General features: G+C 42.2%; 1 protein-coding gene across 7 annotated transcripts in view; it reads left to right on the plus strand.

Annotated features, from left to right (window-relative positions):
- POP1 (POP1 homolog, ribonuclease P/MRP subunit) overlaps positions 1-25,811 on the plus strand; it is a 45,940-nt gene extending 20,129 nt beyond the window's left edge. For 6 of the 7 annotated variants that reach the window (XM_072949499.1, XM_072949498.1, XM_072949497.1 and 3 more), the window contains 13 exons: positions 785-960; positions 2,455-2,703; positions 3,765-3,852; positions 4,287-4,474; positions 5,155-5,411; positions 5,535-5,628; positions 8,089-8,200; positions 8,789-8,908; positions 15,552-15,667; positions 17,695-17,886; positions 18,999-19,153; positions 23,589-23,918; positions 24,860-25,811. In XM_072949499.1, coding sequence (XP_072805600.1) covers positions 785-960; positions 2,455-2,703; positions 3,765-3,852; positions 4,287-4,474; positions 5,155-5,411; positions 5,535-5,628; positions 8,089-8,200; positions 8,789-8,908; positions 15,552-15,667; positions 17,695-17,886; positions 18,999-19,153; positions 23,589-23,918; positions 24,860-25,502 — 2,720 coding nt within the window. In that variant the 3' untranslated portion in view covers positions 25,503-25,811. The remainder of the gene's footprint in view (positions 1-784; positions 961-2,454; positions 2,704-3,764; positions 3,853-4,286; positions 4,475-5,154; positions 5,412-5,534; positions 5,629-8,088; positions 8,201-8,788; positions 8,909-15,551; positions 15,668-17,694; positions 17,887-18,998; positions 19,154-23,588; positions 23,919-24,859) is intronic. The other variant, XM_072949502.1, reaches the window with a different exon arrangement.
- Positions 25,812-26,539: the final 728 nt, after the last annotated feature.

Genomic DNA, 26,539 nt, shown 5'->3' on the forward strand with positions numbered 1-26,539 from the left:
TCTCTCCTTTTCCTTACCATCTTTTTACAGGTCTTTATTTGTGAACTGTTTATTCCTTTTAGTCTTAAAATCTTCTTTGCTGGCCTCATTTTCCCTTTAAAAAAATATAAAATGCATCTACACTCCTCAGCATAGTATTTCCAAAGATAAAGCCAAATTTAACATACTGAGGGCAACAAAGGCCTTTGACTACCTGTCTCCAGGTCCTTCTCAGCCTCCTTTTTCAGCCTCCCCCACTACCGCACGGCCCTATATTCCTTGTACACACCTTAGGGCTGCCTTCTCATCTTTATGCCTTCTTGGAGGAATTCACTTAGATTGCTCCAGCACTCTGTTCATTCTTCCCCAAAAGTCTAATTTTCAGTCTAACTAAATATTTGCCACATGTTTGCAAAAAGCAGAAAATATTAAGAAAAAAAATCCTTGGTGTCAAAATCATTTAAAATTTTGTTTTTCTTTGTTTTCTTGTGGGATTGTTACACTTAAAAATGGTTGTGATTATATTGCACATAGTCCTTTGTTTCAAAAAATTCCTTTAAAATTTATTTTTTAACTTTATTTTTGAAAAATAAAACTGAATCCTTATGGAGAACTTGAAAAATATATAAGTTGAAGAACAGCCTCACAGTCATGTAACACAGAAATAACGACCATTGGTGTTCATCTGTCGGGGGTGAGGGTGGTCAAAGGTCATATACTTCCAATCAGGCTTCCTTCTGAAACCTACCAGGAACGTGTGGATTCAAGACTAGTCTTTAAATGATGGTGCTGTTTCCTTTGACAGCTTCTACTTTTGCTCAAGCCCGAGCTGCTGAAATCAGTGCCATGTTGAAAGCAGTGACCCAGAAGTCTTCTAATTCGCTGGTTTTCCAGACTCTGCCACGGCACATGAGACGAAGAGCCATGAGCCACAACGTCAAACGCCTTCCTCGACGGTTGCGGGAGATTGCCCAGAAAGAGGTAGAGTACAGGCCTCCCTTGGTGTAATCGTTTAGCTTAGTTTCTCTGAAGAGAAATGGAAACATATTAACCTAATGGAATTTATTAAAAGGAGAACTAAAAAACCACATGCATGTTTTGTATATTTTTTGTTTTAATCATTATCTTTCCCACTTTCTCCCCCTCTTCGCCCCAGATTAGCAAGCTTTTGGATACTACATTTGCTTTTTTTTTTTTTTTTTTTTTAAATGGAGGTACTGGAGATGGAACCCAGGACCTCATGCATGCTAAGCTTGCTCTCTTACCACTGAGCCAAACCCACCCTCCCTACAGCTGCATTTGGCACCTCCCTTTTTATTTATTTATTTATTTAACTAAAAAAATTTTTTTTGAGAGGGGGAGGTAATTAGGTTTGTTTGTTTATTATTTTTAATGGAGGTGCTGGGGATTGAACCCAGGACCTCAGACATGCTAAACATACACTCTACCATTGAGCTACACCCTTCCCTCGGAACCTCTCTCTTTTAATGCTGTTAAATAGTTGATGTTCCCTGCCAGATTTAAAATAAAATTCTGACTTTCTTACTAGATAAGCAGTTTTAGCTCTGCATTTTTAGGGGTGTGGCCAGTTTGGAGTTGGAAGGTTAAAAAAAAAGGCAACATCAATGCCTAGTATTTGCCTTTTGTCTTTTTCAAAGTTGAAAACTTGAACTTGGATTTAATTTTTGTTCAAGTCCAGTTGTTTTTGGCTTTACCAGAATTCTTGGCTTGGACAGTCTATGATTGTCTAAGCACCCCCATGTCTTTACTAATTGACTCCGGATTTCTCTATTGAGTGCCTTCTGTGTTCTGGTAATGCTGGGGGTGGGACTAGAGTCTGTCAAGTCCTAATCTTTAAGGGGCCCACAAAGTAATGGAGAAGAATTTTTTCCACAGAAGTTTAGCCTAGCTATGGAAGAGATTAAGAATGAAAACTAAACAGGAATTTTGTACTTTCTAGATTTATTGTAAGGTCTATTTCCTGGTGATAGCATTTAGCATTTCTCTCTGAATACCTGAGAGATATGAAATGTGTAGATTTAACCCACTTTTATATTTTTGGTCTTAAGTTTTGGGTTTAGTTATAATCTTAGAGGTTAAAAAACAATAAAACAACAACAACAATAAAAAGCTAGCAATTGATTTACTCCCTCCTGCTCTCTAATATTAATAGCCACAGAAGTTTGCGTTACTGTAGTGAACATTGTATAAATGACCTTCCCAGTCCCTGAAGCGTGCCCGCTTAGTAAGTGACACCACTGTGCTTCCTTCTTAGGTTTGCCTTTCTTTAAAATCTTCACTCTTTCTGTTGCCTCCTCTACTTTCATTGGAGAAACCACCAAGTTAAAAAATTAAGTAAACTAACGGAGTCTGTGTGCTGCTCCACTTCACCTAAAACTAGCTGTTTGAATTTCTAGATTTTAACTTTTTTGAGATGGTTACAAACGGGACCTGCCTCTGTTCTTGAAACTCTAGGCAGAGAAAGCAGTTCATCAGAAAAAAGAACACTCAAAAAATAAGTGTCATAAAGCTCGACGGTGTCACATAAACCGGATGCTAGAATTTAACCGTAGACAAAGGAAGAACATATGGTTGGAAACTCACATCTGGCACGCGAAGCGGTTTCACATGGTCAAGATGTGGGGCTACTGCCTTGGGGAGCGGCCAACCGTCAAGAGCCACAGAGCCTGCTACAGAGCCATGACGAGCCGCTGCCTCCTTCAGGTGTGCTTTTCCACTTGCCCTCCCTTCTATTTTTGCTTAAACCCTTTCTGATCTAGACTCTTAGAATAGTTCATGGTGTACCAGAGCTCTGTCTGAGAGTATTCATTTTAAAACCGATTACTGAGCATGGGGCATCCTGCTTGATGCTGGAGATGAAGCAGCGTAAAGTTAATGGGGGAGTCTGACATTATCAAATAATTAGCCAGATATACCATTGTAGGGGAAACTACAGGACATGAGGAGCGTTCATAACAGGAACAAGAAAGCTTCCCCATGGAAGTGAAGTTGAGCTGAGCGCTAAAGGATGAGAAAACGGGAAAGTCGGGAAGGGCAGAAGCAGCCAGATAGGAGGGAAGGCTTGAAATAAATTCTATGTGACAAAGATGGAGCAAGTTAGAGCAGGACTAACATTAGGGTGAGATGAGTTCTGGAGAAATAATAGGAAGCAGATCATGCAGGGTCTTGTTGGCCATGTTCTGGATTTATTCAGCATTGATTCATTTATATTTTTATTTTTTAGAGAATTTTTTTATTTAATACTTTTTCTTTTTTTAAGTCCTTTTTTTTTTAAGTTTTTTTGGTGGTAGGGGGTAATTAGGTTTATTTATTTATTTTTAGAGGAGGTACTGGGGATTGAACCCAGGACCTCAATGCATGCTAAGCATGCATTCTACCATTTGAGCTATACCCTCCCCCACCCAGCATTGATTCATTTAGCAGTCATTCATCACCGCACATATTTGAGAGCCATCTGTGTGCCCTGAGCAGTGTTCAGGACGCTGTTCTGGATGTTTGTGGTTCAGCGGGATGCTGGGAAGTTTGTTTTTGGGAGGATGGTTGGTTTTAGACTTTCACAATAGTATTACCCTCCAATTTCTTACTTTGGGTCGATTCTGGGGAGGAATAATCCTTTACTTGGAGGCAGCAGTTTTTATACCCTACTTAGAACTTGTCTGTGAATATGGGATAAAAGACAGATTTTCTTTCTAAAAAGTAGGACACTGCCACTTACATTTTAAATGGAAATTCAAGTATTTACCTGTATCTCCTTCTTTGTGCAGGATCTATCCTACTACTGTTGTTTGGAGCTGAAGGGCAAAGAGGAAGAAATCCTAAGGGCACTTTCCCCAATGTGCAGCGGAGACACAGGTAACCTTGCTTCAAAGCTGAGCCCTGTTTCAGTCTTTGTGTATTTATTCATTTCACGAACAAGTGTCTGCTGTAAGCATTGTGGAATTTAAACATGCCTTACTGAGACAGTTCTTGTGCCTGGCGAGTATGTTAATATAAGGAAAGCTTGGGGTAGCTTTTAAATCATTCCTAACATTGTTGAGTGTTAAGTGAGAGAACCATTATTCTGGTGGAGCACATTTAGGCAGGGGGAAACTCAGAACTCATTAAGTCATTTATTCAATAAATATTTATTGAGAACTTCTTGTGTGTCAGGCTTTGATCTAAGCAGTGATCAGAATGAACACCTCATCCGTCTTGGAGACAGACAAGAAATACCGGTATATCTGTCAGGAGCTAACACTGCAGTCTCAGCACTTGTGTTCATGGCGTTTTGTTCTTGTTTATGTCAGGACTGACTTTTGCCGCGGTTCACTATTTGTCTGGAAAGTGCCAAGGGAGTCTCTTGCTTTACCGGGCCAATAAATATCCTCGAGAAACGCTGGGGCCTGTTACGTTTATCTGGAAGTCTGAGAGGACCCCTGGTGACACTTCTGAGAGCAGGCAGTTGTGGATCTGGCTTCACCCAACTCTTAAACAGGTATAACCCTCGACATTATTTCCTCATCGCTCTGTTTCTGTATTCTTGAGTATTGTTGGAAGTCAGTGCTGTAGAAATTTAAATAGTATAAAAGTTTGGTTGACAGCTTGGTATTTGAATATAGGGAGGAAAGTTATGTGACTATTAAATGAAGCAAATCTTGCCATCATTTTTAGGAAGCCCTAAGTAGAACTAGAGATGGGAACCAACCTCATTATGCAAATGGAATGTTGCACTGGGACTGATGCTTCCACCAGACTGAATTGGCTCATTGGTATAGATGCTTGTTAGAGCCTATCTGATGATGAGAAGCTGTTTAGAATAATTCTGATGGTTCTTAATACTGCGTTTAGCTTTGTTTTTCTTTTTTTAGCATAGTCACTGCTTTTATACAATAGACTGTAAATTTTCTCCTTAAACTAGTTCAAAAAAAATTGGTCAGAGTAGAGTTGTTTTCACTAATCTTTGACATTCAGGAGTTCTTTTTTTTTGTTATTAATGCCAAGCACTACTCAGAAGAATCCAAAAAGCTTTCTGATGATGGTAAATTTAGTTTAATTTGTGAGGGATAAAAATGTAAATTTTTAAAGGCAGAAAAAAATAACAAACTAAACCAACTTAAATTGGTAATGTATTTAAATTTCAAAGTTTAAAAGTAAAATGTTTAAATATGTCCTTAGGATATCTTAGAGGAAATAAAAGCAGTGTGCCAGTGTGTGGAACCCACCGGATCAGCTGTTTGCATCCCTGACCCCCTTCTGACACCATCCCAAGAAAAAAGCCAAACTGAACTGCCTGAGGAGAAAATTGGCAGGAAAAGAAAACGGAAAGATGATAGAGAAAATGCTAAGCCAGTGAAAAAAATCGTCGGTGATGGAACTAGAGATCCACTTCAACCGTATTCTTGGATCTCTCCAGCCACAGGCATTATAATCAGGTGTGGGCCGAATGTGCCCTGAACCTTGGAACGTTTTTGGTGAAGGCTTGCTTTATTTTTGCCAGTAGCACAAACCTCAGATACGATGGAAGTTTTCATTTGAAGACCTTTTCTTTCTTTCAGTGATTTGACGATGGAGATGAACAGATTCCGGCTGATTGGTCCACTGTCCCACTCCATCCTAACCGAGGCACTAAAAGCTGCTTCTGTCCACACTGTAAGAGTAAACGTGATCGTAGTGTTTTATTCTTAGCGTATTTGTGAAACCTAACATAAAATTTGGTAACATTTTGGGCTATGGCTTATAAATGTTTATTTCCCTACTTAATGCTTATTATCAAAGATTTTATCTTTCACTTCTCCTGGAAGAACAAATCTAAGTAAATGTAATAAGTAAAGTGATTTTTTCTTATTTAAATACAGACTCCTCTTGTAGCTTCTGAGTCTTGTAGAAGGGTCTTCACTTCTGCCCCATAGTTGGGTAACAGGGAGCCCCTAAAATCCTTGAAAGCGTATGCCAGTTTTTTTGTTTGCACTTGTGTGATGCACATTTTCTGGGGCTGGGTTTTTTGTTTGTTTGTTTGATTTTTTATTTTTTATTGAAGTGTAGTTGATTTACAGTGTTTTAGGTATATAGCAAAGTGATTCAGTTATATATATACATACGTATATATTACGTTTCAGATTCTTTGCCATATACGTTACTACAAGAAATTAAATATAGTTTGTTGTGCTATACAGTAGGTTCTTGTTATTTATCTATTTTATATATAGTAGTATCTGTTAATCTCAACTCCTAATTTATCCCCTGCCCCGACCCCCCGTGCCTGCAGCTAGTTTGAAGGGTGAGCTCTAAAAGGTTGAGAGCAATATGCCGAGTGCATCTCTGTCCACTGGGACTTTTCTGCGAGCATGGTGTTTCTTTGTGCTGTCCAGTATGGGAGCCACCAGCCACATGGAGCTACTGCGTGGCTGGTGTAACTGAGGAGGTGAATTTGTACCTTTATTTAATTTTAACTAACCAACAAATTCAAATAGGTCTGTGTGGCTAGCGGCTGCCGTGTTGGCAGGGCAGGTCTGGAGAGCAGAGACCAGATTAGGAATGAGATACTTTGGGTTCGGGTTTGGTTTGTTTTCCTGTGTTAGTGCCATTAACCTTCCAGTGCCTGTGCCTCTCACGGATTCGACATGTCTCACATGGTGATAGATCTGAACAGATTTTGAACTTTTAGAAGACAGTTTCTTTAAAAAACAAAGGTGACTTCTCTCTCTCTCTCTCCATTGTTTCCATGCTGGTCTCAGCCACTGTCGTTTCTTGCATGGATCCTGAAACAGCTTCTTAACTTTCCTTCATTATATCCCCCTTTTCACTTTGTTTTCCAGGCAGGAGGCAAAGTGGTCTTTTGACAATGTATTCACATAATGCTACTTCCTGATTAAAAGCTTTGGGATGGCTTCTCATTGTTTTTGAGATAAAACCCAAAGCCCTTCATTGAACTGGTCGTCTTGTACCTTCATGCCCGGCTGGCCTCGTCCCCCCTACCCTTCCGCACTTCAGCCACGCTGGCCTTCTTTCAGGTGCTGGAATATGTCAGATCTCAGCTCCCTTAGAGCCTGTCTGAATTTTCTGCCTCTCTCACTCTTCTTCACTAAACCCTCCTCATTCTTTAGGTTTTGACATCTATGTCATATCTCCCTAGACTCTTTCTTTGATCCCCCAAGTTAAATTTTATCCCTCCTGTTGTCTTCATCGCATCTTGCACATTTCCTCAGTTTATACGTCTAGATTTGTTTGCCTGTGTGTGCGATGTTCCTGTCTCATTAGACTCCGAGCTTCATGGTGGCGAGGACAGGGCAGGCAGGGCAGTACTCCGTCCCCAGGGCTTAACACTGCATCTGGTGCAGAGCAGGGACTCCGCTCAGCTAGTAAGTTGCAGAGGGAGGATTTGAACCTAAGATGATTCCAGGGCCTGTACTTTGAACCCCTAAGCCATGCCACCTGCGTTTCTGTGAGGCAAATGGCACGTATGTTACAGGCTGCTTCCCTGGGACCCGTAGGAGCACATCCTACTTTGGTGAACCTCAGGCCGAATCATGGCTATTGCTTCTCTTCCTGGGCACGCGTGTGGTGCTTGAAGTGCTGTTGGAAATCCTTCTCAATTCCTAGTTCTGTTCAGAAAAAACGCAAGTAAAATACTTGTGTGCCTTATTTGAAATTTCTGGAAATATTATAGTGGTAATATATCCTTTTGCTAGAGATTCGAAAGGTATTGGTTTGTTTTTCTTTGGTGAGGAAAATTTTATTGCTTAAATTTTGGTGGTGAAGTTGGCAATGGGGGGAGAGGGGCAGGGAGCGAGGCCCGTCTTGTTGGCCCTGGGCTGCTGTGACGTTGTTCGATTCAGTAGTCTCTCAGAAAACCAGGGCTGTTTTTCTTAGTGTGTGAAATTCTGAGAGAGATATAATACTGTGTATTTGCCTCAGGTTAGAAGAGTACTGTAGTTAGTCCACTATTAGTGATGATGTTAAATGCAGTGGCAATCTCCCTACGTCCCTCCCATAAAACGTTCATTTCCACACACAGCCAAAAAGGGTGGGCCCAATATCACCATCATTTTAACCAAAATTGTTAAGTCTGAACCAGTATCTGTCTGGTGAACAGGTGTTGTTGTTTTCCAGGAGGGAGAGGACGCAGAGAAGACACCGCACCGCTGGTGGGCTGAAGCCTGTAAGAATCCAGACAGCGTTTCCCTTCATCACAGACAAGAGGCCGTTTTTGAACTGTTGGGAGGTATACGGGGGAACACTGGTTATACTGGGGAAGAAGGGAGGAGTGGGAGGTGGCTTAAAAGAGCATTTTGCAGTTGGGCTCCCTAAATGCAGTGGTGTTTTTTAACTTGTAACTGTTATAATCCAGCAAGAAAGCAAGTCAGACGGGCTTGAACTCAGTGAATATAGATTAGACACTATTTCAATTTGTTTATGAAACAACAATCAAATGAGAAGTTAGTAAATAACTAGCATTCTGATACTGTAGGTAAATGCATAAACTAGGTACTAACTTAAAATCTGTACTCACCTGCGCATGATGGCATTCGTGTGTAGAGCTCCGAAAGTTACCATTGGTAGAAACATACGTGTTCATGTTGTAAAGTAACCCGTCATGTTCATTTAATGCTTTTTGTAAGAAACTTCACTCTTCAAGAATGTTCATTTTCTTAAAGTATCAATGGGATAAAAGGGGAATACATGTCTTTAAATAATTAGACTACGATGAAAGTTTCATTAGAAAAATTTGAAAATAAAAGCAAATATATATGGACTGTGAATGATTTTGTATACGCTTGATTCTTTTTTGTTCGTTTGTTTTTTATTCAAGGAGTAACATCGCCAGCAGAAGTTGCAGCAGGTACTGTTCTGGGACTGACAGTTGGTGACCCACGAATAAATTTGCCTCAAAAGAGGTCCAAAACTTTGCCCAATCCAGAAAAATGCCAAGGTAAAGTTGTTGAGACAACCCTGGTTTTCCTTCCTGTTTTGAGCAGTCAGTCCCATTAGAAGAATTCTGCCTGTGATGCCTTTGCAGTAACTTTGCCTGTAAAAAAATTAGGGCGATCTTTACCTGCCTGCCTTTCAAGGTGATGATGATCAAAGGAGATGGTGTGCGTGGAAGTGTCTTTTAGCTGTAAAATACGTAGCCTGATCCTTATGTTCGTTTTTCTCCCCAAGTTCTTTATTTTTAGTATCTAGTAAAACCTGTCTCTCTGCAAACTGGGTTCTCTGACAATGCCGGGCTTTTCAGAATTTTAATTGTGAGGAAGGGATCGGCACCCGCAGCTGGTCTTGTGCTCTTTGGAAGCCTCTGTCTGACCACACAGATGATCCAGGTTCGAATCCTGGCAAGGCCACCCCAGGTGCTGAAGGGTAAGATGTCTTGGTGTAGACTCAGTAGAGTGGCCTGAGGGAGTTCTTTGGGTTGGTAGAAGAGGGTGGGTGGGGGACTGGCTAAAATTTTAGTCTGATCTGTGATTTGCAACAGTTGTGTTAACGTATCATTGTATTTGCTGTCATTTAAACAAGATTAATTGGAAGAATAATTAAAATCAGCTTGTGAAATTTGGGAAGAAAGATACAGGTGTGTGTAGTAACAACTTCAGATTTTTTTTTTTTAACCTCCACTTACAGTCGGGGGCGATAAATTACTGTCAGAACTCCATGTGAAAGGTGGATTCCATAAGAGAGAAATTTGAGATATATTAGTAACTTAGTTAATTGTGGAGCCTAACACTTTAGCCAATGAGTTATTGCCTCTTTCTTTTCTTTTTTAATGGCAATATGGTCTGGTGCAACCATAAGAGTTGCAGCGTCTACTATACTGATGAAGGTTGACTGTCATGGTTGACTGTCATGGTTTCCTCAAAGCTGTTAACTCTAGTTTCTCTTGCTGCCTCAAATCCTTTTTTGAAATAAGGCAGTTAGGTATTAAATCCTTTCTAATGCTTTTCTCTTAATATGAATCAACTTAAGGCAAACTAAAATCAACCTTGAAAACCATGATTTAATTTCTACTGTAAAAGCTTACCACCTTATTGATTTTTTTAATTGAAGTATAATTGACTTATATTAGTTTCAGGTGTACAACATAGTGATTCAGTATTTTCCTACATCACAAAGTGATCGCTACAAAAAGTTTAGCTACCATCTGTCTCTCTATGAAGTTATTACAATATTATTGACTGTGTTTCCTGGACTGTACATTACATCCTTGTGATTTCTTTTATAAGTTTGTATTTCTTATTCTCCCTCACTTACTTCACTCACTCCTCTCAGCCCCCTTTCCTCTGGCAACCACCAGCTTTTCTCAGTTATCTATGACTCTTTTTTTGTTTGTTTGTTATATTTGTTCGTTTGTTTTTCAGAATCCACATGTAAGTGAAATCATGCAGTATTTGTCTTTCTCTGCCTGATTTATTTCACTTATTATAATGCCCTCTAGGTCCATCCATGTTGTCGCAGTTGGCAAGATGTCATTCTTTTTTATGGCTGAGAATATGCCATTGCATATATATAGTATATATATATGTATTGTGTGGGTGTGTGTATATATATATATATATATATACACACACCCCCCACACCTTTATGCATTCCATCCATCTGTGGACACCGAGGTTGCTTCCATATCTTGGCTATTGTGAATAATGCTGCAGTGAACATAAGGGTGCATATATCTTTTTGGATTAGTGTTTTTGTTTTCTTTGGAAAAATACTCAGAAGTGAAATTGCTGGGTCATATGTTAGTTCTGTTTTTTATTTTTTGAGAACCCTCTGTACTGTTTTTTTTGGTGGGGTACCAACCTACATTCTCACCAACAGTGCATGAAGATTCCCTTTTCTGCACGTCCCCGCCTATACTTCTTGTTATTTGTTGTCCTTTCACTCATAGCCATTCTGATAGGTGTGAGCTGATACCTCGTGGTTTTGATTTGCATTTTCCTGATGATTGGTGATACTGAGCATCTTTTCATGTGCCTATTGGCCATCTGTACATCTTCTTTGGAAAAATTGTCTATTCGGGTCCTCTGCACATTTTTTAATCATGTTATTTGTTTTTTGATGTTGAGTTGTATGAGTTCTTTGTATATTTTAAATATTAACTCTTTATTCAATATATAATTTGCAAATATTTTCTCCCTTCAGTAGTTGGCCTTTTTGTTGAGTTTCCTTTGCTTTTTGATGCAGTTCCATAGCGTGCTGCCTATGGAACATTTTTTTCCATCCCCTCACTTTCAGCCTGTGTGTATCTTTAGATTTGACGTGAATCTCCTGGAGGCAGTATGTACATGTATATATATGGTCACATTTTCTTATCTCGTCAGCCACTCTGTTCTTTTGATTGGAGCATTTTGTTCATTTACGGTTTAAAGTGATTATTGACAAGTGTGTACTTATTGCCATTTTGTTAATTGTTTTGGGGGTGTTTTTGTAGGTTTTTTTGTTCCTTTATTCTTTTGCTCTCTTTTGTGATTTGGTGACTGTTTTTGGTATTGTGTTTGGATTCCTTTCTCTTGTGTGTGTGTATCTGTTACAGGTTTTTGGTTTGTGGTGACCATGAGGTTCATATAAAATAATGTATATGTATATGTATGTGATTATTTTAAGTTGATGATCTCTCAAGTTCAGACACCTTCTAACAACCCTATATTTTTACTCCCTCCCATGTTTAATATTTTTGACATCATATTTTACATCTTTTTGTTCTGTGTACCCCTTGGCTACTTATTGTAGATATGGATGATTGTTCTTTTTTACTTTGGTCTTTTAACCTTTAATTTTTACTTGTCTGTAAAACTCTTATTCTCTCCTTCGAATCTCAGGCCTTTCTGGGCATCATATTTTTGGTTGTAGGTTTTTTTTCCTTTTATCACTTTAAATATATTGTGTCACTTCTTTCCGGCCTGCAAAGTAGGAAGGCAGCTAATGGTCTTATGAGCATCCCCTTTTTCCTTGTACTTAACTAGTTGCTTTTTCTTTGCTGTTTTATGATTCCCTTTTTTAATTTAATTTTTACCATTTTAATTACAATGTGTCTTGGTGTAGGCCTCTTTGGGTTGGTTTTCTTTGGGACTCTGAGTGCTTCCTGGACCTGGATGTCTGTTTCCTTTCCCATGTTAGGGAAGTTTTCAACAGTTATTTATTCAAATAAGTTTTCTGCTCCTTTATCTTTTCTCCTCTGGGACCCCCATAATGTGAATGTTAGCACACTTGATGTTGTTTTAGAGGTCTCTTAAACTGTCCTCGTTTTAAAAACATCTTTTTCTTTTTTCTGTTCATCCTGAATGACTTCCACGACTCTGTCTTGCAGTTCTCTGCTCCGTTTCTCAGTATCATCTAATCTTCTGTTGATTCCTTGTAATGTATTTTTTTCCCCAGTTATTTGTATTCTTCAGATCTGTGGTTTTTCTTTACATTTTCTAACTGTTAAACTTCTCACTTTATTCATCCATTCTTTTCACAAGTTGTTGAGCATCTTTGTGATCAGTATCTCAAACTCTCATTGAATAGATTGCTTATCCCCACTTTGCTTAAATCTTCTTCTGGGGTTTTGTCTTGTCCCTTTGTTTGGAACATATTCCTCTGTCTCATCATTTTGCCTAATTCTCTTTATTTTTATGTATCAGGTAGGTCAGTAATGTTTCCTGATCTTGGAGAAGTAGATTTGTGTAGGAGTTGTCCTCTGGGGCCCAGCAGCACACTCTCCTCTGGTTGCCAGGGCTACATGCTCTTGGGGGCCCCTTTTCTGTTGTGGTGGGGCTGACTCCTGTGGGTGCAGTGGCAACTGGGACTGGCCCCCGGCCCGACTGGCTTCCAGGCCCTGCTTCATGCAGTGGCTGCTGGCCTGCTATAGGCATGGCCAGGCTATGGAGCAGGTCCTGGGGTTCCTGGGACCGGTGCCAGCCCATTGGTGGGTTGGTCAGCCCCTGGCATGAATCAGCTTGATGAAGGACTCCAAAATGGCACTTGCCAGCATCAGTGACCTAGTGGTAGAATGAGTTCCAAAAAATGGCTCAGGCCGGTACCTATGTCCCCAGTGTAAGTCCCAGTTGCCTCCTGCCTCACCGGGAGGCTCTCCAAAATTAACATGTGGGTCTGACCCAGGCTCCTTTCAAATTACTGCCACTGTGCAGGGTCTCAGAGCAAGTGGAATTTTATGTGTGTCCTTTAAGGGTGGAGTCTCTGTTTCCTACAGCCCTCCTACTCTCCTGTACTCAAGCCCCGCTGGCCTTCAGGGCCAGACATTATAAGGGCACGTGCTCCCCATGCAGGTTGCCGGGCTGGGGAACCTGACGTGGAGCTTGGATGCCTCACTCCTTGGGGAGAACCTCTGCAGTTGTGATTATCTTCCTGTTTGTGTGTTGCCTACCCCAGAGGTGCGGGAATGACTATACTGCGTCTCATGCCCTGCCTACCTAGTGCCTTCTTTATATCTTTAGTTGAAAATCTTTTCTGCTAGTCTTCAGGTCATTCTCATGGAGAGTTGCTGTGTAAATAGTTGTTATTTTTGTACCTGTGGGAGATGAGTTCAGGTGTTAACCAGACTCAGGTTCTGCTGCTCCTGCTGGAAAGCCAGTATTCAAGAGACAACTGTCGGAAAAGAAAAGGTTGCTTTATTCAGGAGGCAAGCAACCTGTTCTGCAAATTTCATTTAAAATGGAGTGAGTTTGAAGACTGTAACTTTAGTTTATTTGAATCCCAAATGGTAAAACCTTTTGTTAATTTCCTTTGCTTCTCTAAGAAAAACTTACTAAGGATTTTTTAATTTAAAATTTGGTGATCTTCAAATACATTTAAGAAAGGCGAAAATAAGCTATTTCCTTCAAACTGAAAGTCACAATTCTGGAGTTACATAGTTAATCAGAAGGCTTTTGTCTGGGCATGAAAGAGAATATGCTTTGTATGAGTCTTGGAGGAAGGACTTAGAATTACATTCAGGATTGACAGTCATTCTGGGTACCCTGAGGTACATGCTGACTCAGCTGATAATAGTCTTTTTTTTTTTCTCACTAGTGAAGACTGTTGAGTTCAAAGGTCTTCCCCTTGCCTTCAGACATCTACTTCGTCATTATAGTATCACACAGAACAGGTTCACTGTCCTAAAAGTCAGCTGTGTTCCACGTGCTCATCCCCCCAGACCCTGATCTTTTTACGGTCCCCACAGTTTTGCCTTTTCCAGAATGTCATATAGTTGGAATTATACAGTATGTAACCTTTTCAGATTGGTTTCTTTCACTTAGTAACTCAGTTAAGGCTCTTCCATGTCTTCATGGTTTGATAGCTGGTTTCTTTTCAGTGCTGAATAATATTCCATGGTCTGCATGTGCCACCTACTTTGTTTCATCTATTTCCTTGTGATCATTTTTTAGAATATTTGGAGATGAGATTGTGCTTTCCTATGCTTTATACCCCAAGTATTAGCCATCTCTTTTGTCTGCAGCCAAATCTGAATAAGATCCCAACTCTGTCACTCAGATCTATGGTGGCACGCCACAGGAAGCCTTCAGGGTAAATAGTCTTTGATGGGGCTCATTCGCTCCTAGACAGGCCACGTGAACTCGTGCAGCACGCGCGGTTACTTGAGATGCTGCAGGTTATTCTCCCGGTAAGGAAGAGCCGTGCACTAGAAAGAGTTGCTACTTCTAAACAGCTTTCATCTCAGATCTTTTCATCAATTTTACTTTTTCTGACTTGTTGATCCCTGATATCTGTCATGTTATGACCCAATCACTTCCAACTTAATCTTTTTCAGCCATCAGACCCACACAGGTATGTGCCATTGAGTGACCTTTCTCTGTTGATATTTTAGGACCTTAGCCTAAACTCAGCAATTGTCTGACTCTTTTTTTTTTCCCTTTTAAGTCTTCAGTCCAACAAAAAAAGATTCACAAGGTTTTTTTTCCCCGCCTAGTGTTATATTACATGATTATTTGTGGGACGTTTTTTCTACCAATATACATGTTTATAACTGAAAAATTTCCTTCTCTTTTCCCATGAGAGTACTTCTTGGCATGATGTGGCTTGTTTAAAGGGATGAAACAATATATTTTACAGAAAATATGCTCATTTTAAAGGAATGGGAAAAGTATGTTTTACAGAAAAGAATATTCAGTTAAAAAGAAAGGGTTATTGGAGACTTGAAATAAGGGGGCAGGAGAACAGGGTGCTCTCTCTGGTTCACCGCCATTGGGCCAGGGATGATATAAAGGGCCCTGCAGCCAGCAGTTAAAATATGGCTCGTGCCTCATAGCATATTAGCAGGAAGAGCCTCTGCAGTAGTGCCTAGAATTCGATTATCTTAAATATGGAACTAGGCAGTTCTTTGGAGGTGGTTCAGTGTGATATTTGCATCTTTTACACTAAAAGTAAATGTCCAAGAAGTAAGTTTCAGAGCCTTTGCTGTTTCACTGAAGATGAAACCAAAGGTAAGAATAGCAGTTTCTACTCAAGGAAACAAACTCCTCTAGAGAAGATAAGTAAAGGCCTGTAAAATACTGTCTTAGAACGACAGGTCACCTGGCATTGTTTAGAATTTGACCTCCCTAATCTAAAGAATGTGGTGTAAGGCTGTTTCTTTTCCCTCTTAGATAATGAGAAAGTTACTCAGCTGCTTCTGGAGGGTGTGCCTGTGGAGTGTTCGCATAGCTTTCTTTGGAACCAAGATATCTGTAAGAGTGTCACAGAGAATAAAATCTCGGACCAGGTAACTAATGGTAAAGTCATGAACACAGGTTGAGTTCATCACTTTAGAGACCATGAAAGTTATCTCATACTTTATAGACTCCCATAGGCTTCCTTGTATTTTCAGCTTATTGGTTCCTTACTTACAGACTATGACATTTTTCTGTACTTAGAGAAAAGTAATCTCTTGAAAAAGTTAATATAAAGACTTTCTGTTGAAATGATAATCTATGGTTTAAATAAATGGTTTTCTTTTTTTTTTTTTTTTTGCCCCCTTAAATGTTCTCTGTCTTTCATTTCACGGTGATTGCGCTCCTACCAGCACCAGGTATTGTATTAGATGAACTAGGTGTAGTTGAAGAAGTTCAGGACACAAAGGAAGGCCAAAGAAGGGGTACAGTCCAGACTAGGGAATTTGGGAAAACCTTCCTGGGTGGAGGAGCTGGCGTTTGAGTGAATTCTTAGGTTCATGGTCAGAATTAACCAGACTTCTTGGGGCCAGGAGCCAAGGCTGCAGTGGAGAAAGGATTGTTGGAATTGAGAACAGCACTTAAAAGGGCCAAAAACAGGATGATGTGTCCAGGAGTCTCCAAGTCGATCAGTATGTTGGGATTAAGGGTAGGGCTGGAGCATAAAAGACCTTGAGGCCTTTTGAGGATCTGGACTGAAGATTAGGGCACCACTGAAGATTTTAAGCTGGGCCATGACATGATCAGATTTCATTCTGGCAGTGCTGTGGAGGGTGGATTAGACCAGGGAAAGTCACAGGGGCAGAGAAACTAGAGAGAGGGTTTGTGGTTGGATGGCCTTGAAAGAGACCCTTGAAATAGTGCAGATGACATGATGGGGGCCTGAATTGTGGCAGTGTAGCTGGAGTGGAGGGGCTGGGGTTTAATACAGATACCTGGAAGGTAAAACTGGCAAGACTCACTGGTTGATTGGAAGCTGGAAGTGAGAAAGGAGGAGGCTTGTAGGTTAGCTCCTAACGGTCTAGCTTTGTTTTAGGAGCTCAGCTAAAATAGAGCCAGAGCCAGGTCTGACCTATCACTGCTGTCTTCCCAAGTTCTAGCAAAGTGCCTGGCACGTAACAGGTGCTCAAGAAATAGTTGAATGAATGAGTAAATGAATGAACAGTAAATATTTGAAAGGATGAATGAATGAGTGAATGAACTGAGCACTGTGCCTCATTCAGCTAGCTGGGGAATGCAGGAGGAGAGTGATACAGTTGGTGGGGAGATGAGGTCAATCTCAGATATGCTGAGTTTGAGGGGCCTCGGGACATCCTAGAAGCAGATGTCTAGGAGATAGGCTTTGATCCCAGGGGGAAAAGTTAGGGCCAAAGAGATAGCTATTTTGGAATTACCATCATGGAGAAGGTACTGGCAACTTGACAAAAGATAAAAAAGGAGACTCAGGACCTGGTCGTGCGTGAAGGGGATCCATGAGTTAGACTTGTAGCATGGAGGTGGCTTGTGTGATTTTCTCAGCTGAGAGCAGATTCTCTCCCACCTGTTCATCTCTGATTACAGCCGGCAGCAAAGTCTGAATAGATGTTGTCATCTACTCCTTACAGTCCACTTAACAGATAACTTAGAACATCTTCTATCTTAAATCATTCAGACCCTTCGAGAAATTTTCTCAAGAGCCAGAGTATTTTCCCACTTGCCCCTCCTTGAGAAGTTGTCGTTACCTTGTTTTTACTTCATGACCATAGATCTTAACCAAAGTCAAAGTAGGGACAGAGTATCAAAATTTAAGGTTAATCCTGATATAAGAAACTAGCAGAATGTATATCTATTATTCTGTAACTTCAAATCATCTAGTCTATTCTAGCCCAAGTTTAAGACAATTTGGCGTTTTCTACCAAAGCTCTTGTATAGAGGAAAATCACCCTTGTGCTTAAAATGGTTCACATTTATTTATTGAGAACACTTTCTTTCGTGCTTTTCAAGAGCGCATGTAACTTTCTAAAGCTGCTTACAGGGAGGTGCAGTAGGATCTCCCAGAAGACCAGGCTTGTTTGTCTTGAATTATTTTCTTCCACTTTAGGATTTAAACCGGATGAGAAGTGAATTGCTGGTGCCCGGGTCACAGCTTGTTTTAGGTCCCCACGAATCCAGGGTTCCTATACTTTTGATTCAACAGCCAGGAAAAGTGACTGGTGGCGATCAACGAGGCTGGGGAAGTGGCTGGGATGTCCTGCTCCCAAAGGGCTGGGGCATGGCTTTCTGGATTCCGTTTGTAAGTTACTCTTTGGTTCCAACTAACAGTTATAACATTTGACGTACGTTCCTAATAAATGCCAAGCACTGAAAACATTCCTGACTGGATGCACAGTCTAGAAATTGAGTGCTCTTCTCCTGCCCTTGGAGCTATGGTCCTGGATATGAGATACCCATTCATAAAGCCCCTGGAGCCAGGTTTCTGTTAATAAGAGTTGTGCTGACGTTTCATGAGTTCTTGAGGTTTTAAAAGTGGTCTGGTTTTTGAATAGTAGTGACAACAAAATGCTGAGGTTTTTTTACTTGAAGAAATTTGTTACAGTTTAAAAGCAGAAGACTTAGTTTTTAATGAGTGTATAGAATACATTTTTTGTTTTTAAAGTGCTAACCATATATTCCTGCTTACTAACTGAAGCTAAAAATTTTATTAAAATCGAATGTGTGGTGTTTTCCTGGTTAGTTTAAATATTCCTTTGAGCTGGAGAGCACAAAGGAGGTGTAAGGCTGTTAGATTCACGCAGGTAATTAATTTCAGCGATTATGCCTAGTACAAGGGGCATCCAGTTAATCATTTAGGAGTGGGAATATTTTTAAATCTTATTTTTAAATTATGAACCGTTTCAAGCATACAGAGGGTATAAGATACTGATGTAACAAAGCCTGTGTGTCCTCCACCCACCCCCCAGCTTAGGAAATAAGGCATTACAGGTTCATTGGAAGCACTCTGTGTATCCCTCTCCAGTGCCGTTTCCCTCCCTCCTTCTGAAGGAATCACTAGTCCTATTTTTGATGTTTGTCACTATCATGCATGTTTTTATAGCTTTATTAAGTATCTGTGTTTCCCAAAATAAAATAATTATATTTTACATGTTTTCAAACTTTATATAACTCCTTGTATATATGCCTGTGCAACTTGTTGTATTCACTGGACACTGAGATTTTTTTTTACATGTTGGTTGATGAAGCTCTGTTTCGTTCACTTTTATTATTGTGTGGTAACCCGTGGTAGGATTGCCCCACAATGTATTTATTTTGATGGGTGTTTAGGGTTCCCATTTTTGCCATACGAAGAACTCAGCAGTTTCACTGTAAGTCGGCACATTGACAGGATCTTTCCGGCGTTTCTTTTAGATCTATCGAGGTGCAAGAGTTGGAGGATTAAAAGAGGCCGTGATGCATTCTCAGTATAAAAGGTCGCCGAACGTCCCAGGAGACTTCCCAGACTGCCCTGCTGGGATTCTGTTCGCTGAAGAGCAAGCTAAGAATCTTCTTGAAAAGTACAAAAGGTAAGAAACTGACCTGTCCAGTTTGACGTCTTAAAGGGAAGACATACTGGCCAATAAAGTTTGCCCTGGCTTCAGTGACTCTTACTGTACCATGTGGCGTTCCTAGATCCATCAACATTCCTGAGACATAATGAAGAGGGTATGACTTGGGTCAGGTATTGTCCTATATCTGGCTTTTGTAGCCCATCCAGGTTACAGACGCTTCTCTGGGTTACTTGCTCATTGGTAATGATGAACACCTAAGCTGTGGACGTGCACTCTAGGTGCTTGTTAATAGATTCCCACTGTCGACCCCTGCCCCCTCAAAATGGAAATTGTGTGTTTTTGTAACTGGTTATAGATGTAGTACATATTTATGAAATTTTAATGAAAGTATGGAAGTGTATAAAAATACTTTATGAACTGGTGTATTTATTCCTTTCATCCAAAGAGTTAGTACTGTTTTTACATTTTGGTATCCATCCATCCAGACTGTTTTTTTTTTCCATCGGAGGAGTGGCCAGTGAGGAGCTTTATTTCCTCTATACTGGGGACAGGAAATGCTGGGCACCTGTATTTCCCACTAAACTGGAGACTCCCGGAAGCACAGAACCTGTCTTATTTGTTGTGGCACCTGCAGGATCTAGCCAGTGCCTAGAACAGTGGGCCTTCTGTTTGTTGACTGATGAGTGGCTGAATAATTGAATGTTGTCTTCCTTGACTGTGTGCTCCACAGTCCTGCTCTCCTGTTCACTGCTGCAGCCGCAGACAAGACAGGCACTGCCGGCGTTCCACCTGTTGTCTGAGTGCGGAGGAATGAGGGAGTGAGTGAACTGGGATACGATCCTGGTCCTGGAGTGCTGGCTTACAAGCCCTTTGAGGGCAGCCATCGTGTGCTGTCGGTCCTGTGTCTCCCATAGTGTGCAGTTGAGGGACTTCTCTGTGCCTGTTAAATAATCATAGACAATCATGCTTATTTCTCACCCTTTAGACTTTCTTATGTATGTAAATTTTTCACAGACACAACTTTTTCTAAAGCATTGTATATCATGTACTGTTTTGAAACATACAGAGTTAAACGCTTTCTTCATTCAGCTATGTATTACGGAAAGTTTACCTATATCATTAAGTATGACTCTAAACCAAGTGTTGGCAAACTTTTCTGTAAAGGGCCAGATGATAGCTGTTTCTGGCTTTGTGGGGGTCTTTGGTTTCCATGGCAACCACTCAGCCCTGCCAGCGTGGCACAGAAGCAGCCACAGAGGATGCGTAAACGAGCAAGCATGGCTGTGCCCCCGGCTCAATCTATGGACACTCAAATTTTAATTTCATATCATTTTCATGTGCCATAAATACTATTCTTCTGTTTTTTCCAACCATTTAAAAATGTAAAAACCATCCCTAGCTCACGGGTCATACAAAATCAGGCAGTGGGCCAGGTCTGGCCGGTGAGCCCGGTGAGCCCGTAGTGTGCCAACTGCAGGCTGGCTGTTCTGTGACTGATCAGTGGCCCTTTAGGTTGGTTCTCATATTCCACTCTGTGCTTCTGCAAACAGTTTTCCATGTGCATCTCTGTATATGTGTCTGACTTACTCATTTAGCACATGTTTGTTTAGAACCTGCTGTGTGTGAAACATCTCTCTAGGGCTGTGCAGCGGGCAGGGCAGGCAGACTCTGAGCTGCCCTTGTGGGGCTTATTCCTGGTGGAAGCGCATGTTTCTAGGCTGGGGGAAGGGAAGGGAAGGGAGGCTAAAATTGCAAGAGCAAAGCCCTTAAATGGGAGGAGGGGGCAGCATCCAGGGCACAAGGGGAGGGGGTGGCCTTCCATAGGATCAGGCTCAGTGTGCTCTCTCTCTCTCTGTTTTTGTTTTAATGGAGGCACTGAGGATTGAACCCAGGACCTCACACATGCTAAGCACGCCTCTACCACTGAGCTATACCCACCCACTGAACGCTCTCATTTTAATAGACTGGAAGGCTGACTCTGAAATGTGAACGCAGATTATGTAGGTTACATTCTGTGGAGAGACTGAATAGTGCTCTCCTGATTGTGACCATCCTCTCAGTGAAAAAAGAGACAAGGTTATCACCTAGGGGTAAGAAGGAAAGAGAGGTTGTTGGAGATTTGAGGAGAGGAATTGATGGAAATGGTGTTCTAGGAGAGTGGAAGATAGGATTGACTGGAAAAACATAAGAGATGAATGAGCAATGTCAGAATTCATTCGACTTTTGTGTTTCTAGTGAGACCACTCAGGACTATGGCGTGTTCCCCAGCCACGTTCTGCCAGTTGGGTCCTGGTGCGGAGTAGGTGGCGGGTTGGGTATGACCAGGATGGGCTTTGCCAGGGGAAGGAGTTGAGGGTACATGTAGAGGGAGTCACTTGTGAGCAGAGGAGTATAAGCTTATAAGTAGGGATGTGAGAAGGGTGGTGAGCAGTGATGAAGCAGTAAAGGAATAGTAAATTCTGGTGGTTGAGGAATGTTGCCGGGGGAGGTAAATGGGCTGGAGAAATAGGAGGCATCGCTCAGTGAAGAGTACTTGATTTGAGATTTTAAGGTGGAGCAGGTGCGGGCAGTGACCAAAGCTAAGGTGTGACCAGGAGAGCGGGTGGTTGAGGTAGGGTGAAGTCAAAGACATGAAAAGAGAAGAAAAGACAGGAAAAATTTCTGATGGGGGCCCAGGGTCTTAGAAGGATGATGTACGAGGCTGCTGAAGCCCGTGAGAATGAGTCATGGTCGAGGGGAGGGCAGCGTGGCAGGGAATGGGGGAGCCCCGGGAGCTGGTCCAGGACCCAGCTGAGGAGGGAGAGCCTGGGGTTAACCGACGGCCTGTGCTTCGGGGGAGCAGGAGGGAGAAGCAGATGGTCTGGGGGCATCAGGAGGACATCTGCCCTTGGGATGTGAAAAAGGAGCAGCCAGAAGCCGCCGGCACTGGAGAGGAACTGTAGGGGAAAGAAAGCAAAGACCTTAGGCTAAACCCTGGAAGGAAGATTCCTGCTTTAAAAAAGAAAAGATGCGCAGGTTGAGGATCTGATGTACCTGACACGCTGCTGTTTGTATTCATGTGGGGTTTTACCTCCGGTCCTGAGGGGCCCTGTTTTCCCTCACTGCTCACTCACCAACACAGGCTGTTACCAATCCTTTAACACTGACAAAGCTGATAGATGAAAAACATGACAACTTCTTGTTTTAATTTTCTTGTTTGCTTACAAGTGAGGTTGGATATTCTTAAGTGTTTTCACCTTTTTTTTTTTGGTCTCTTTTCCTGTAAGTTGCCCGTGTCTCTTTTTAAAGCCCCTGTGAGACAAGTTTCCCAAGAGTGGTTTTCACTGGCTATCCCTCCTGGGGGCCAGACGCATTTGGTTCAATCTCCAGAATATAGGCTCAAACTGAGCCCTCAATTAAGCCCGCAGGTTCACTGCCGTTCGGGGTCCTAGGGCACAGCACGTAGTCAGGAATACATGGGGGAAGGCATGTCTGGGCCTGTCCCGGGGAGACCGTCAGTCAGGCGGCCACTCCCTCGGGGGTCATCACATAACAGAGCAGGCCCTGCTTCCCAGCAGCTTGTGGTTTATCAGAGGTTCTCCTTCACGCACATGTTGCTGGAAAGGTCAATTGGTACCACCTGTGTGGAGGGCAGTTTGGAAATATCTGTCAAAATTGCAAATGCTAATAAAACTTTTTACCTTAGCAGTTCTGCTCCCAGAACTTCATCCTGTGGGTAAACTTGTGCTCATGCGATATGTTCGAGATTGTTCACGGCAGCATCATTTGTAGAAGCAAAAGTTGAAAATAACCAGTGTCCTTCAGTAGAAGACTGTCTAGATAACTTAGGGTACAATCATCCAGTGAGATAAGCCTTGTGCAGAAGAGGTATTTTGTGCTAATAAAAAAATGGTCTCTAAGATGTTTTGATAAATAAGGTTAAGCAGAGTACAGTATGTTTGCCACCATTTGTGTAAAAATTGGTTAAAAAAAAGTATGTATATATCTGTTTGTATGTTCATAAAATATCATAGAAGGATATGTAAGAAACCGATGACGTCGTTGTCTCCGTGGGGGACAGTTGGGTCACCAGAGGTCAAGGGCGAGAGAGAAACTTCACCATCACCTCTTTTGCACCTTTTGAACTTGGAACCAGTGAGTGTGTAGGGGCATCACTGCATGGCTCCAGGGGCACCACGTACTGGCAGTCCTTCAGGAGTGGCGCCCCCTGGAGTTGTGCAGTGGCCACGTGGGCGACTGTGTGGGGACAGTATCTATCACAGTAAAAACTGGAGAAAACAAAAAAACTTGGCCAGTAGAGTTGGGTTATTATTTTTTTGAAGTCATATTTCATAGAAAACTTTTTTTATGTTTGTTGTTTAAACAGAGGTGAAGTCCAGTGGCCATCATTATTTTAAATAGTCCAGTCCTAAATTGTTCAAAATTGGTTTTCCTCTTTGCTCTCCCTCAGACGCCCTCCTGCAAAGCGGCCCAACTATGTGAAGCTGGGCACTCTGGCACCTTTCTGCTGCCCCTGGGAGCAATTAACTCGAGACTGGGAATCCAGAGTCCAGGCCCGGGAGGAGTCGTCTGCAGCTTCCTCTCCGGGGGGTGGGGAGATGGGTCCGACCGGAGACGTGGTGCCTGGTGCTCTTATGCCTGGAAGGACTCGTCAGCTGTCTGGGGAAGCGGGCACCTCCCTGAACGACGCAGAGGTAATGGACACGGATTGCCCAGCCCGGGCAGGGCCTGAGTGGGCAACGAGCCGGGGTGCCACCAGCAGCCTCTTCTGTGTCCTGAGGTGAGTGCACACGACTTCCAGACGCGCTTTAGATTGTCTGTTTTTTTAATACTGACCAGGCTACAGGATGTAAAAGTTATTGTTCCTTTATGCAAAGCCTAAGTGAATTTACAGACTTTCTGGAAAGGAAAGCCAGTCTCTCAGTGTGTCCTGGAGGGCCTGGGGAGACAGCTGAATCCCATTTGACTTGGGGCATGATGCTCACTGATGAGGTGGTTTAGAATAGACCTTTTTTTTCCTATGATCTGTTTTGTTTAGTCTTTGTTCACAAAGCAGTACCCTCACAATTGTGACAGGTGATGAATGACTCCTGCAAGTGTTCTTTACTTTAAATCACTGAATTAGGTGTCTTCTCGTCGCTTTTGAATGATCTGCATTGGTGGCCAACTAGGTCCCGTTCACGGTGAGCCTGTCATGACACAGCGGCTGCCGTGTGGGATGTGTTCCACTCAGTCCTTCTGCAGGCTGTTCGGTTCTGCGGATCAGTTTACCCTTTATTCTGTGTGCTGATTTTTAAAAATTACTCTTCCCTCTTACCATATACTTAGTTTTCTGCACAACAACCTATAATTTCATATCCTTCTTTGTTATTTTTCATAGAACTGTCCCTAGAGTTTCTTTTCTCATCAGAATATTAGCTCCTCTTTAATCCTCTCACTGGGATTATAGCCACAGATTCTGCCTCCCTCTTATTTTTCTCTGCCTTCAACTTCTTAAACTTGAATCCTTCACTCTCAGAATAGTAGACACATAAAAAGAAAAATATCATTATGAAAATGTGTCAAAGTGTATTTTAAATTTTTAAAAAATTAATGGTTTGCTCCTTCCCCCACATAGAGTATAAAAAAATCTGAAAGACTCCTAGAGCGTCCAGTCTTCTAACTGCGTTATTTTCTCCTTGAATAACAATATCCTCAAAACGTGTATCTCCAACCACGCAGGAGTAGAAAATTACTGAGGCAGCTGTCAGCCTGGTGCGGGGACCGTCGGGTGGCCCGGCTGGGTCCTGGCAGAGGGCAGCAGGAACTGAGCAGAGAGGTCTGCCTGTCCGTCTTGGACTGCTTCCCCAGGGCCCTGGTGTGGGTCAGGCTGTCTCTGCTCAGGAAGGGCAGCCCCGAGCCGCACACCATGATCTGCATCCCGGCCAAGGAGGACCTCCTCCAGCTCAGCTGCGATCGGCTGTACCGCGGGCCCCAGGAATCCAAGCACTGCGACCCATTCAAGAGCAAGATCCGGAAACAGAAGGAGAAGGAAAAGACAGAGAAGAGGCAGAACAGAGGGAGCGCCACATCCGAGAGCCTGGCAGACGGGGACCCTGCCGCCGGGCCCCACGCTCTGACCCTGGGCTTGTGGTCCGGCCCTCTCCCGGCTGTGACTTCTCACTGCTCCAGAGTTCTCCTGGGCTTTGTCACCCGGGGAGATTTTTCCATGGCCGTTGGCTGTGGAGAAGCCCTGGGGTTCGTCAGTTTGACGGGCTTGCTGGATATGCTGTCCAGCCAGCCAGGAGGGCAGCGGGGCCTCGTGCTACTGAGGCCGCCCGCCTCCCTGCAGTATCGATTTGCGAGAGTCACTGTTGAGGTGTGAAGGTCGGTTCACCTCTGGGCAGGGCGTAGATAATAACTGTGTTTGCCAGTTCCCGCCACGGGAAGGTTGTTTTCACCATCCTCTGTTTTAAAATTTCATGTGAAATTCCTTAGAAATGAGAATTTTAAAAAATTATGTATTTATGCAAATGGATAAAATGTTTACATCATTCCAGTAATCTCATTGCCATCTTTCCCTGTCCTTGCTGTCACACTTTAGAATTATTTGGCACATATAGGCAAAAGCTTCTGTATTTTGATTTCTTGGTCTGTGTAATTCTTGCTGAATTGAATGAATAATGCAAAGCTCTGTGTTTTCTTGCCTCCCTTTTTATCAGGAACAAAGGGCTGTCAAGTCTGTTGGAAAAATCTTGTAGTCCTGTGATAAGTGACGATGGTTGTTTAATGATTTGATTGTTATGGAAGAGGAAAAGACCAGAAACATCTGGCCTCCGTACATGAAATATGGGCCCCCATCTGGGCCAAGTTCAATTCTGTACTGTAATCAGCCTGCCCCACACTTCACACCATAAAGAAGGAAATCGTGGAAAATGTATCGCTGCCTCTCTTCAGGCAGGTTTGGTTTATGGCAAAGATGTGGAGATGGAATTAGTGGTGGTCTGTGATTTTACGACCCCTTGTCCTGTGTTGTTGACCAGCACGGGATTCTAGGAGTTACTTTTCTGAGCTTTTTGTTTCTGCAAAGATTTTTTTAAAGCCATTGAGGAGCATTTCTCAAAATATATTCTATGAAGTGTTATATAAGGAGACGATTCCAAGGTCGGAGGGATTTGGGAAGCTCTGGGTTAAATACAGTGAAGCATTTCTTTCTAAAGGACTTCTGGAACCTTCCATGTGATAATGCACTTTGGGTTCTCCAGGAAGTGGGTAATAGTCTGCAGTGTTTTCTGAATCTTTTTGATCCCCAGATTCCTTTTGCAAAGAGCACTTTGTAGGACCGGTGTTCTTAGGGACACACTCTGGGAAATGTGGCTGTGCAAGGTGACAATTAATGACAAGCTGCTTTTAAACCATCAT

The sequence above is a fragment of the Vicugna pacos genome, chromosome 25 (assembly GCF_048564905.1).
Source record: "Vicugna pacos chromosome 25, VicPac4, whole genome shotgun sequence".
In the NCBI taxonomy this organism is placed as follows: domain Eukaryota; kingdom Metazoa; phylum Chordata; class Mammalia; order Artiodactyla; family Camelidae; genus Vicugna; species Vicugna pacos.